Source organism: Ovis canadensis, chromosome 13 (assembly GCF_042477335.2).
Source record: "Ovis canadensis isolate MfBH-ARS-UI-01 breed Bighorn chromosome 13, ARS-UI_OviCan_v2, whole genome shotgun sequence".
In the NCBI taxonomy this organism is placed as follows: Eukaryota; Metazoa; Chordata; class Mammalia; order Artiodactyla; family Bovidae; genus Ovis; species Ovis canadensis.
Genome location: NC_091257.1, coordinates 94718044 through 94730524, shown reverse-complemented (window position 1 = coordinate 94730524; position 12481 = coordinate 94718044). Strand labels below are relative to the sequence as shown.

Below are 12481 nucleotides of genomic sequence, written 5' to 3'. Positions count from 1 at the left end.
TCCATTTCATCCATCCATCCATCTGTCATCCAAACATCCACTCATCCACCCATTCATTTATCTATCTGCATATCCACACACCCATTGTACATAAAGCTGTGAATGAATCAATCATGACCCCTGCCCGAGTGGATCTCACAGGCTAATGGAGATAAAATGCTCTGATTGGCCAAGCCTGGGTCATTTGTACACTTCTTCGCCAGGGTAGTTATGGGACAACTGGGTTGATAATTTTACCAAAATTGCATCATCAAGAGTAGTTTCCCAAAGGAACACACTGGGGTGTTGTTATCAGAAGCATCGGGGAATGACGCCAGGTAGGCAGAATCAACAGATGTCCTCTAGATTAGAGGCATTTAGTCATCACGGCTGGAGGGATGAAAAGGGACCAGTGAGGATGACACTAGCCGCTCCTGGTCTGTAGCACAAGGATGGGTTGGTTCCTTCGATTGTCCCTGGCTAAATCTCAGGGTTTGGACTCTGAGTCCTGTCACAGGGACCCAAGAGTATCCATCTCTTTCTGGATTGCTGTCTTGTTTAGTCGCTTGGTCGTGTTCGACTCTTTTGCAACCCCATGGGCTGTAGCCCACCAGGCTCCTCTGTCCATGAGATTCTCCAGGCAAGAATACTAGAGTGGGCTCTATTTCCTTCTCCAGGGGATCTTCCCCACCCAGGGTTCGAACCCGTGTCTCCTGCATTGGCAGGTAAATTCTTTTGCCACCTGGAAGGCCCCTCCTTCTGGATGCTTGGGCTATCAGTAGTCCTAGCCTGGGTCATCTCCCCTCCTCCACCTAAATTGATCAGCCACCCCTAGGGTACTTGCTGGATACACCTGGGGTGTGTATGTTTATGCCTAAGAAACAAACAAGAGGATTTTTTTTTTTTTTTAATGTTCTGACAACCAGAAAGAGCTTCCCCAGACTGGAAATGCATGAGTCTTGGATCCAGGCCCAGGACCCTGGAATGGAGTTTGTGTCTAAACCAGTGATTCTTACCCCAGGCCACACACTGGAAGCATCTGGGGAGCTTTTGCAAAATACTGATGCCTGAGTATCAACCATTCTGATTGTAACTGGCCCCTTCTAGGACCCAGCTTCTTGAATTTTTTTTAACAGCTCTCCAGGTGAGGCTAATGTGTAAGTGGGGTTAGGAGTCACTGGTCTAAGTGCAGTATGGAAACCCTGTTCATTGCTGTATCTCTTTACCAACAGGACGTAAACAGGATGAGGATGGCAGAGACCCGGTCCTGCCGACAGCTGCACCCCAGAGTCTGTAGTTGTGCCTGGCACCTAGCAGGTGCCCAGTAAAGGTCTGGGGAATGCATGATTGACAGCGTCACACGAATCCCTTAATGGAACCGGGACGGCTCCCCTGCAAGAGGGCATCCTCTCCATCCCTCTGGCATGTGGGGAAGGATCTGAGTCAGTCCCCATTTCAGGTCAAGCTGTGGCTCTCAGGGAACCCCTGAACCTCTCCCACTTCCTTTTCTGATCCAGTAATTCTCAACCCTGGCCGCCCTTTAGAATTATCTGAGGTCATTAAAAAAAAAAAAACACCTTCAATGGGTTTGGATTGGAACCTGGGAACAGGCATTTTTAAAGCGTCTCAGGTGGTGCCAATGTGCTGTAAAGGTGGAGGCCGCTGGTCGCGTCTCCTTTACCTCTGTGAGTCTGCTTTCTGACTTGAGCTAACTTGGTGCAAGACCTCTGGAAGTGTTTTATGGCGGGGCGGGGGATGGGGGGGTTGTTGGGAGTCAGTTCTTATGCGTTGTTCCCTAAGTGTACCTGTTCCCAGCCTTCACCTTGGATGCTTGCCTAAAAATGCACATCTCCGAGCCTCTACTCCAGACTTACGTACTCAAGCTCCAGTGCGGGGCCTGGGGATCTGCGTTTTGACCAAGCATCCAGGTGTACTGGGCCCCAGCTGCCCTTTCCACCTGCATTGCCCCCTGACCTGCTCTGCCACACCGAGCTTCTGCCTCTCTTGGTTTTGGGTCTCACCTCCGAAGCACTGTTCCTCCGGGTCTGCACAGCAGTCAGGTTCCTCCGAATGCCATCTTGCCAGAGCCCCTCCGTGCCCCCTAACCGCTGAGGGGACCAAAGCCGCCCCAGCCCCCAGCCTTTCCCCTACATCTCTGGTGAGCACTCTCGGGGCAGCCCAGGGGGATGCTCTTTGTTCTGGAGTTTATCTGGGTCCTGACTCTTCCCCCACCAGGACCTAAACGTCCCCGGGCGAGTGTCTGGTGCCTGCTGGTCCCTGGAGATGTCAGGTGGCCAAGAGGCGTAGATGGAAAGGCAGGCAGGACTTGCGCCTTGCCGGCATCTGGGAGTCTTCGCCAAGTCCTGGATGTGACTGATGGAGGTGGCAGTCGAGCCACAGCTGCGGGCTCACAGAGGCTCCGGTCCGCAAGAGAAGGCAGTGGGTGCACCGCGCCCCCCGGCCCGGCCCCCACCTTGTTGGTGTCAGCCGGTCACCCAGGGCAAAAAGAAGTGGCTTTCTCATCCGGATCCTGGGTCCTGCAGGGGTCCGGCAGGGGCGCAGCGCTCAGGCCGGGAGGGTGGGAGCGGCGGCCGCGCCCCAGCGCCTGGCGGGTGGCTTCGCGCGGCGCCGGGCGGTGCGGCCGGGACCAGGGCGGCCGGCTTCCTCCCGGCCGTCCCCGCCCTCCCGGTCCCGGGGTGTCGCCCCGCCCCGCCGGCCGGGCCGCGCTGTCCCCGCCTCCCCTCCCGGGCTGCAACAGGTGCCTCCGGAGCAGGAAGCGCGCGCCGCCGCCGCTCAGCTCCCCCGGGCGCGCCATCCCCGGACCCCGCGTGTGTCCCCACGAGGACAGTGACCCCGCTGCTCCGCCCGCCTCTCCGCCCCGCTTCCTGCCCCCTTCGCCCTCGCCGGCGAGGGGCCCGGGAGTCCACCGAGCCCGCCTCCGCCCCCGGCCCGCCCGCCCCTCCGCGCGCCATGGACGCCCCGGAGCCGCAGCCCGACCCCGACGGCGGGGACGCCCCGGGCCACGAGCCTGGGGGCAGCCCCCAAGACGAGTTCGACTTCTCCATCCTCTTCGATTATGACTATTTGAATCCTATCGAAGGTCGGTGGAGGCTCGCCCCGGCCTGGCCCCCGAGCCTGGGCTGGGGCTGGGGCCTGGGCAGTGGCCACGGGTGGGGCCCCTTTGCTCGACGCGTCACACTTCCTGGGGGGCCTGAACTTGGGGGGGTGCCTCTCCCCAGGTGAGAGGGAGGGCGGGAGCCGTCGGAGAGTGCAGCCGCCTTTAGAGGGCACTAGGCTCACTCTGCCTGGTGGGGACCCAGTTTCTAGTTACTTCTCCCCGAGGGTCCCTGGTAGTGAAGCAAAAGGGAGCGGGGGTCTCAGCTGGTCTCTTGCCCGCTGCTGGTCATCAGTGTGCGGTGGAAGCTATGAGTTTTGCTTTTGGAGGGAGGAGGTGAGGAAGCCGAAGGATGGAGTTTTTCGGCCGGGACTGGTGCAAAAAGAGGGCTGGTGAAGCGGATCCGCCCACCTCCGAGCCCCATGGTGCTCGAGCGTTGTTGGGGACTTTGCGCTGACTCTAAGGAAGAGGTTGTCTGTATCTAATGCTAGGGGGTGGTTTGCCCTCATCTTAGGCGGCTGGCCCATTTCCTCCCTGAGTTCTGCCGCTGCCGTTTGCACATCACCTCACATGCTTCAGGCTGAGCTTTATTAAGTGGGTCCCCCCCCACCCCCGCCCCGCGCCGCCCCACAGGCATCCAGACTGTGGGGACTTGGAGGGTGCCCGCCTGTGGTTTCAGGAAGGTGCAGGCTTATTCCTGCCTCGGCGACCTGTCAGTCCCTACTACAACTGCGCTCTGCGCTGGGGGCTGGGGATTTCCCCGTGCTGGGCCGTCATTTCACGTGTTTAACAGGAGCCTTGGTCAGAGGAGACCGTCGCACACCCAGCCTCACTGTATTTTTCTGGTTAGCAGGTTGTCTTGGAAGAAAAACAGAAGAACCCAACCAGGCTTCCTGATTTTGACAGCCTAGCCCAGCCAGTGCTTGTTGAAGCCTTGGGGGCAGGCCTGTTGGTGACTTCCAGATGCACTTGGGCTTGGCTGCTTCGGGGGAGCAGGAAGGGGTTGTGCTGGCTGGTGTGTGTAGGAGGCCCTTTCCGGACTCTCCTGAGTTTGCTGTTTCCCAGAGATGCTGTGTGAGGCAAAGAAATTTCAACTTTCCCTCCGCAGCGTCTTCAGGTGAAACTCCTTAGGTGAGGGGCTTGCTTTGACTTCAGAGATGCCCTTTGATCGGATACCAAGTGAAGATGGTAGTTAGTAACCATTCTCTATTTTGGCTGGAGATGGAAATAATTAGCCAGCCAAAGAAACCAGTCTTCTTGAGTTGCAATCTGGAGGCCATCCTTTGCTTTGAAAAGATACAATTAAGAATCTGCAAACGATCCCTCTAGCATCCGTGGTCTTGCTCTTTGTTAAGATTAAAGTCGTGTTTGGAGGGAATACTTACACCCCTCCAAGATTCACAATCAACGGATTTTTTTTTTTTTTTCCTGCAGCAGGGAGATTTCCGGGGAAATAGTTTCCAAGCCAAATCTGATGGGAGGTGCTTTTTATAGTTTTTCTTGGCAAAGGGGTGCTTGGTGGCCGCCAGATGGGTGTCTAAATGACCACGGTGAAGGCCCCAGAATCTATCTTTTAAAAAATAAACTGTATTTTTGGAAACAGTCTTAAATTTACAGAAAAACTGTAAAGAGAGTACATACAGCAAGCTCTTGTATATACAGCTCCCCATAGGAGGAACATCTTTCATTAGCAGAATGCATTTGTTATAATTAGTGAGCCAATATTATGATACAGTTTTATGAAGCTAAGTCCATACTTTGTTCAGATTGTCCCTTTTTTTCTTAAGTGAGCTTGACAGTTTTGAGGAATACTGACTAGGTACATTGTAGAATGTCCTCTCAGTGGGGTCTTATGTGTTTCTCATGGTTGGACAGGGCCATGGGTTTTGGGGGAGGAAGACTGCAGAGATAAAGTGACCGTTTCCATCACGTCACATCATGGGTACCTACCATCAACATGAGTTACTGTTATTGATGATAGCCTAGATCACCTGGCCGAGGTAGCCTTTGGCAGGTTCTTCCACCATAAAGTTACTCCGTGCCAAACGTGCAGCCCAACTTAAGGATGAGGAATTATGCTCTGGAATCTGGAATCACGCCTTGCTGGGAAGGCACCAGGGCAGAAACGTCATGGCTCAGGAAGAGAAGGGATGTCGTGAGCCTTGAGAGGCTGAAGCGAGCTGTTCCAGATGTGGGTCGGGCTTGGGCTCACCCAGATGTTAATAGCAGGCACTTTTCTCTGCTTCCGCATGATGGAACTCCCCAAGGGTCAACACTAGCCCGTGTCTTACTAATGGGCTTTGTCTCACATGACACTATGTTGGTGATACACGTGAGGTATTCTCTTTAACTCTGGGCAACTGGCTTGGCAAAAGACCAAGGAAGGAAGAGGGTTGCTCCTGGGACAGACATTGTCAGGAGCTGGTGATGGCACGTAGGGAGTTGGGGGAAGTCTGATGCTTATTTTGTGGAACCTGAGCGTGTGGCAGCTGTGATTAGCCCGTGTAGTACCCCTCCAACCATAGAAGGTACGCACTTCATAGAAGGTTGTCACCTTCGTTTTGTAGAGGGGTTGATGAGGTACAGAGAGGTGAGGGAACTTTCCCCAGAAAGCAGAGCTGGTACACGGCAGAGCTGAAACGTGAACCTGGCCGTCCTGCTCCCAAGCCTGTTTCTGATCTACTGTGTGAGTTTCTTGGCCCCTCACTTGATGAGAGACACGCACAAAGAAGTTAGGGGCCTGGCACCATGCAAGACTGGAGTTTAAAACATTACTGACAAGATGATCTTGGGCGAGTCATTTACTCTCTCTGGACCTCTGTTTGCTCAGCTGTCACATAACTGACTGATAGTCCTTCCCTCATAGGACTGTCTGCCTTGAATGGCTTAACCCATTCAAATCAGTTAACACAGTGTGATTTGTCCCTAGCTTTTTATTAAACCTTTGATTTTGTTAATAGAGGTGCTCGGTTCATGTGAGTCATTATTCACTTACTCATCCATCTAGCTGTTGAGCTCCTATGGTGTTAGATCCTGGGGACGTGATAGAAAACGAGACCCCGTCCCTGCCCTCCACCAGTTAGTGGTTTTCTTGTCTAATTGCATCAACTGATGCCTCCAATAGCATCTACATGGTAGTGGAAAGTAGGCGTCCTTGCCTGGTTTCTGACCCAGGCAGGAAAATCTTCAGTGTTAGCTTTAGAATTGAGGCATATGTATTTATGTTAGGGAAGTATCCATCCATTTCTATTTTCATGAGAGTTTTGATTAGGAATGGGAGTTGAGTTAGGAGAAGGGGACGACAGAGGATGAGATGGCTGGATGGCATCACTGACCTGATGGATGTGAGTCTGAGTGAACTCTGGGAGTTGGTGATGGACAGGGAGGCCTGGCATGCTGCAATTCATGGGGTCACAAAGAGTCAGACACGACTGAGCAACTGAACTGAACTGAACAGACTTTTCAGCATCTATGGATAAATATTTTATTCTAAGATCATTTATATTAATAGATTTCCTAATATTGAGACGTTCCTGGTATTAACCCCACTCGGTCACTGTGTATTATTTTCATATGGTGGTGGGCCTGGCATCTACTGGATAATATTTTTTGAAGATTTCTTTTAGCAGTGTTCACCTGGTGGCCGGTAAAGAATCTGCCTGCAATGCAGGAGACCTGGGTTTGATCTGTGGATCCGGGAAGATCCCCTGGAGAAGGAAACGGCAACTGACTCCAATATTCTTGTCTGGAAAATCTCATGGATGGAGAAGCCTGGCAGGCTATAGTCCACGGCATTGCAAGAGTCGGACACAGCTTAGCAATTAAGCCACAAGTGATGTTTGTTATGTCCTTTTTGGTGCGCTGGCAAGTGTAAATGTCTTTCCTTCTCTACGTTCAGGAACAGTGTGTGTATTATTGGGACTATCCAGTTTCTCACGCTGTGATAGGATTCTCCTGTGAAGCCGCCCGGACCGGGTGCCTCCTTATGGTCTTGTTCTGTGATAACTTTCTCGATTGTGCCTATGGGAACTGGGCTGTATCCATTCTCTATTTTGACTGGAGCCAGTTTGGTAAACTTTATCTTCCTAGGAAATCATCCACTTCACCTTTCTGAGTTTTCAGATTTATTTTCTTAGAGGCATGCAAAGTAAACTTATTTTCTTTTGAGCGAAAGAGCTAAATACATAGTAATAGAAAGAACGCAGACAGGGCTATGGTAGTCCTGGCTAGGGCTATGAGCCCACCTTGGTGGGGAGAGGCGTGGTGGCTGTTGGTAGACAGATCAGAAGTTTAATTTCTTTGTATGTGCCTGTGAAATCAATGCATTCTTACTTCTTCCAGCTTGTAATACACTGGGAAAGACGGATGGACTCTGGAGATCCCCAGTCACCTCCAGAGGTGCCAGATCTTCTCTGGGCCGTGCTGGGAGGGCTTGCTTCTAGTCTGCCTCAGTGAGTCTGGTGTGTCCCTCCTCTGGTGAGCGGATGCATCTGGCGTTAACTTTGACCTTTCAGAAAGGAAAATGGACTCCTGACTGTTGCTTAGAGTTTGTTCTGCTGATCCTCAAACTCCTTTGGGTCACAGACCTCTGAAAGGCTGATGAAAGCCTCAGGCCCCATGTGCTGCAGGAGCACATTTGCACGTGTGCGTCCCTTCTGCACCTGAAAACCCTGGGGTGCAAGGCGCTCAGTCGTGTCCGACTCTTTGGGACCTCAGGGACTACACAGCCCATGGGATTCTCCAGGACAGAATACTAGAGCCGGTAGCCTTTCCCTTCTCCGGGGATCTTTCCAACCCAGGGATTGAACTCAGGTCTCCCACTTTGCAGGCAGATTCTTTACCAGCTGAGCCACAAGGGAAGCCCAAGAATACTGGAGTGGGTAGCCTATCCCTTCTCCAGCGGATCTTCCTGACCTAGGAATCGAACCCGGGTCTCCTGCATTGCAGGTGCCTCACCTTTATACCATTTTCAGGTAGAGTCACAGAGGGTCACAGACCCTGCTGTAGCCCATTCTCTAATGTCACCTGCACTTCAACTCAGGGCCACCTGCTCTCCGCCCATTCACAGGGCACAATTAAAGCCTCATTCTTTCAGCAAACACTCATTGAATGCTGGTTTTGTGCCAGGCCCAGTGGGAGTACAGAGATGAATGAAATGTGGTCTTACCCTTGTCTGGCCCCCAGGCCAATGTGGGACACAGCCTGGTAAACAAATAGGGACAGGTGAGGTGCTGATATATAGTATCATGGGCTTTTTTTTTTTTTTGGTACTTACTAAAAATAGAGCTCTGCTCTAAGCCAGCAAGTTCGCTAAACACATGTGACATTCAGAGACGTTGCCGTCTGTGTCGAGTTAAGGACAAGCCTTAATAAGCCTGCTTTGTACAAATAGTGTCTCCAGGTGCAGCTGGAGAGGTGAAATGAGGGCTGAGTTGAGCAGGGGCCTTGTCAAGGGAGGAGAAAGAACTAGGGAGAAGGTTGTCCGAATCATTCTGTACTATTGAACACATGTCATCCCAGCTTGCAAATTAAAGGCTGTCTGTTCTTAAGGTGCCCTCAGCTTTTGATCAGAAGTTGTTGTCTTAGTTGCTCAATCATGTCCGACTCTTTGTGACCCCAGGGACTGTAGCCCGCCAGGCTCCTCTGTCCCTGGGATTTCCCAGGCAAGGATACTGGAGCGGATGCCATTTCCTTCTCCAGGGGATCTTCCCGACCCAGGGATAGAATCCCTGTCTCCTGCGGTTGGCAGGCGGATTCTTTACCACTGACCTCCCAGGGAAGCCCTTGATCAGAAGTAGAGGCTCTTAAAATCTTAATGCTGTGTTATTTGAGTTGGCTCCCAAGGCTTTTTAGTCCTGTGAGAGGATGGGATTGAATACATTTGAGAAATGTAGCATTGGTGGCCAGTGGTCCTTAATCCTGGCTACAGACTAGAATCTTTCAGGCATACCCAGGACCCATGAAGCCAGAATTCTTGGGGGTCAGTTCACTCTTGCTAAGAGTCACGAGAAGTACATGGCAGGACAGGCTTCGAGCCCAGGCAGCTGGGGCCCTAAGTCCCTGTCCTCAGCACTACAGCTCAGCCTGAATCTCACTGACCCCAGCTTTCCTGGGTACCCTTAATGCCAACATGGGGTGCATTCACCCATGATGTTTTGATATCTATATAATTATCAGTGGAATGTTCACTGCTCTCCTAATGGGATTATACTCATAAAATATGCAGCAGAAACCCAGGTGGGGAAGGACAGAGTATAAGCGGGAGTTCTGCTGTTTCTGTATTTCTTTCTGCAGCTCAGTGAACTGTTGGGCATGCCTTCTGGGGCACGTGTCCCCCCAGCTCCACGGCCATAGGCTTAATGAGCCAGAGCAACAGGACTGAAGTCAGGAAGTCCTGGCTTGAAATTCTGCCTTAGTTGTCTCTTACTTGCTTGACCTTGGCCAAGTTGAAGTACCTGGCATTAGCAAGCACGCAATAAATCATTGCCTTATAAATGGAAGAAAAGTTGCATAATTCCTTCTTAGTGGTTTGCCTCCAGGCAGGTGATTTTGATCCTCTCCGCTTGCATTTTCTCATCTGTGAAATGGGGTGGTGATGGCAGGTTCCCGCAAGGCAGTGTGATTGAGCGCGGGCACTGGGGCTGCGTGAAGGTCGGACGGCAGGCTGGGAGCAGGGTGGTAGGCTCTGAGAAACCGTCTGGCTCACCCAACTTCTTGAGAGCACTGGGTCCTTGGAGGGGAGAGTCTCTGCCTTGGCCTTTGAGGAATCCTAAGCCTTAAGAGAAGATGCTTTTTGGAGATGAGTCACTGGCCGTGGGGCTTCAGTTGGCATCATAGCATGATATCCAACTTACGTGCAATCCGCCTGCACGCTCAGTTGTGTCCAGCGCTCTGCGATCCCATGGACTGGAACCCACCAGGCTCCTCTGTCCATGGGATTTCTCAGGTGAGAATCCTGGAGTGAGTTGCCATGCTCTCCTCTAGGGGATTTTCCCGACTCAGGGATCGAACCCTCGCCTCCTGCATTGGCAGGTGGATTCTTCACCACTGAGCCACCAGGGCAGCCCTCTGTAGGGATCAGTTCTGATGAAAAGCTTGCCCGGGGCACAGGCCCCTGCCTCAGCCACAGAACTAGGCCTGCGGCAAAAGCTTTCTCAGTTGTCCAGACCCTCAGGCTGCAAGGTTCCCTGAGGCGGCTCCTCAGAGAGGCGGGGCCTTCTCAGGTGTCCTGCCCCGGTGCTGCGGGACCCCTGAGCCTGCCAGGAAGCGGCAGCCTTGGGAAGTGCAGCGTGGTGGATGTCTTGTGGCTTCCCCCCATGAAGGGACTTCCTCTCTCCCTCCCTCCCCAGCACAGGAAACAGCCACAGGCGCCCCAGAGCTCCAGCCAGACCCGGCTTCCCTGGGCTGATGCGAGGTTGGGTTTTACTGATTGTTCCCAAACCGAGCTCAGGGAAGAAGGCAAGACTCGCCCTGGGGCTCTTCCTGGGCTGCATCAACTTTCTTGCCTAGAGGAAAGCCCGCGGCAGGTTCCCCCAAAGCAAGAGGAGTGGCCTGTGACATTTTCCGAAACTTTGTCCAAAATGAGGAAGAGTAGAGACAATGGTAGCATTAGCTGTGCGTTCCCAGCACCCAGTTTCAACGGTTACCTACTGAAGGCCAGTCTCCCCCACCCCCGTGTGTGCTCCGCGTCTCCACTTCTGCTTGCTTTAAATCACACTGCAGATGATGGGATATTTTATCGATAGATAGATTAGCATGTAGCTCTCAAATATAAGGGCTCCTGAGAAAAATCCAATACCATCACCAAACCTAAAAAGCTGTATTGCATGCTAAGTTGACTCAGTCGTGGCCTACTCTTTGCGACCCCATGGACTGTAGCCCGCCAGGCTCCTCTGTCCATGGGGTTCTCCAGGCAAGAGTACTGGAGTGGGTTGCCATGACCTCCTCCAGGGGATCTTCCTGACCCAGGGATTGAAGCCACATCTCTTAAGTCTCCTGCATTGGCAGGCGGGTTCTTTACCGGTTGTGCCACCTGGGAAGCCTCCAAAGCCATAATATTTAATTTCAAATGTCCAGTGTTTAAACTTACTGCGTGTCTCACAAGTGTCTTTTCGTGGTTAATTTGTTTGAACCAAGATCCAGAGGCGATCCTAACACTGTAAATCATTGACATGGCCATCAGATCTCTCTTATTTTGTAGAAATCCCCACCAGTCTGTCTTCTTGCCTTTGTTGAAGCAGCAGGCCGTTTTTCTTGCACTGGCCTCTGTGTGATGAGCTTTGCCAGCAGTGTCCCTGTGGTGGTGTTTAGTCTTCTGTGCCTTGCATCTCTTACAAACTGGCATTTAGATCTGAAGTTCTGTGCCGTAGACTTTGAGTGCTGTTTTCTTCTGCAGAGAAATATATCCAAGGTAGAGAGGACACTACAGGAAGAGCAGAGAGATTGCTTTTCCTGAGCTGGCGTTTGGGATCGTCTGTGTGTCCTGACCTGAGGTTTTGAGGGAAAAAGAGAATTTTCTCACTTGAGCCTGTTTCGGTTATTAAGATATGTTTCTAAAAGGCAGTGCTTCTACGTGAATTTTAATTGAGCCACGCCTGAGTGAGCTTTCTGAAGGTAAGAAAGTTGCCTGCAAAAGCTCAGGATTTATAAAGGTCCTTATCAAAACAAACCTGCTTGGGCATGCTGAGAAAGGTGGACTGTTAAATGAGTGCAGGGCGGGGTAGGGGAAGCCTTGACGTCTGCAGTGCTTGCGAAAGGCATTGTAAAGACCACAAAAAGGGGCTGTTTACCTGCGTGATCCTGAGAAGGTGGGCTCCGGGTGTGAAATCCACAACCCGTGACCTCATCTCTGTTGCCATGGAGAAAGGAGGAGGTCATTAATGCCCGGAGTTGGCAGGAGCCTCTGATCAAGTGTACCCGCCCCCGGGGACAAGGCACTGAAGTGAAAGCTCCTGGCGATGAGTGTAAATAAAGAAGCCATCTGTCAATCAGGCATTAATGTTAAGTCTCTGCCCCTGGCCAGGGGTTCCAGGGGCCCCACTGTCTTCAAGGGGAAGTTTGCACTTGGATTTCAAGTTGGCTGAAAGAAAGGTGGAAACCAGGTTTGCATGCTGTGTCAGGGGTTGCGGGGCTCAGTGAGGGGCACAGCTCTTTGAGGCACTGGCATAAAGGTGAAGGGGGTCTTTGCTGAGTGAGTTGGAGGAATCAAAGCAGAGAGGGCGGCCGGGCCCCTGCCCGTGTCTCCTTGGGCAGGGCCTTGGCAGAGAGGCGGGTTAGCCACACGTACCCTGTTTCAGAGGGAGGATTATCTGAGGTCTGTTTCTGGTTGATTCTTCTGACCAGACCTTTTCTTCTCCTTTTGGCAAGGAAGTCGCTGGAGCCCTGCTC

The 12481-nt window shown here is 52.3% G+C and overlaps 1 protein-coding gene across 4 annotated transcripts in view; it reads left to right on the top strand.

The window, feature by feature from the left end:
• The window catches only part of NFATC2 (nuclear factor of activated T cells 2), a 156153-nt gene that overhangs the window by 13690 nt on the left and 129982 nt on the right, over positions 1 to 12481 (top strand). The window contains exon 1 of one of the 4 annotated variants that reach the window (XM_069548829.1): positions 2742 to 3079. The exons of 2 other annotated variants lie outside the window; for them this stretch is intronic. In XM_069548829.1, coding sequence (XP_069404930.1) covers positions 2950 to 3079 — 130 coding nt within the window. In that variant the 5' untranslated portion in view covers positions 2742 to 2949. Of the gene's footprint in view, positions 1 to 2741; positions 3080 to 12481 lie in introns of those variants that run through there. One more of the 4 variants, XM_069548830.1, reaches the window with a different exon arrangement.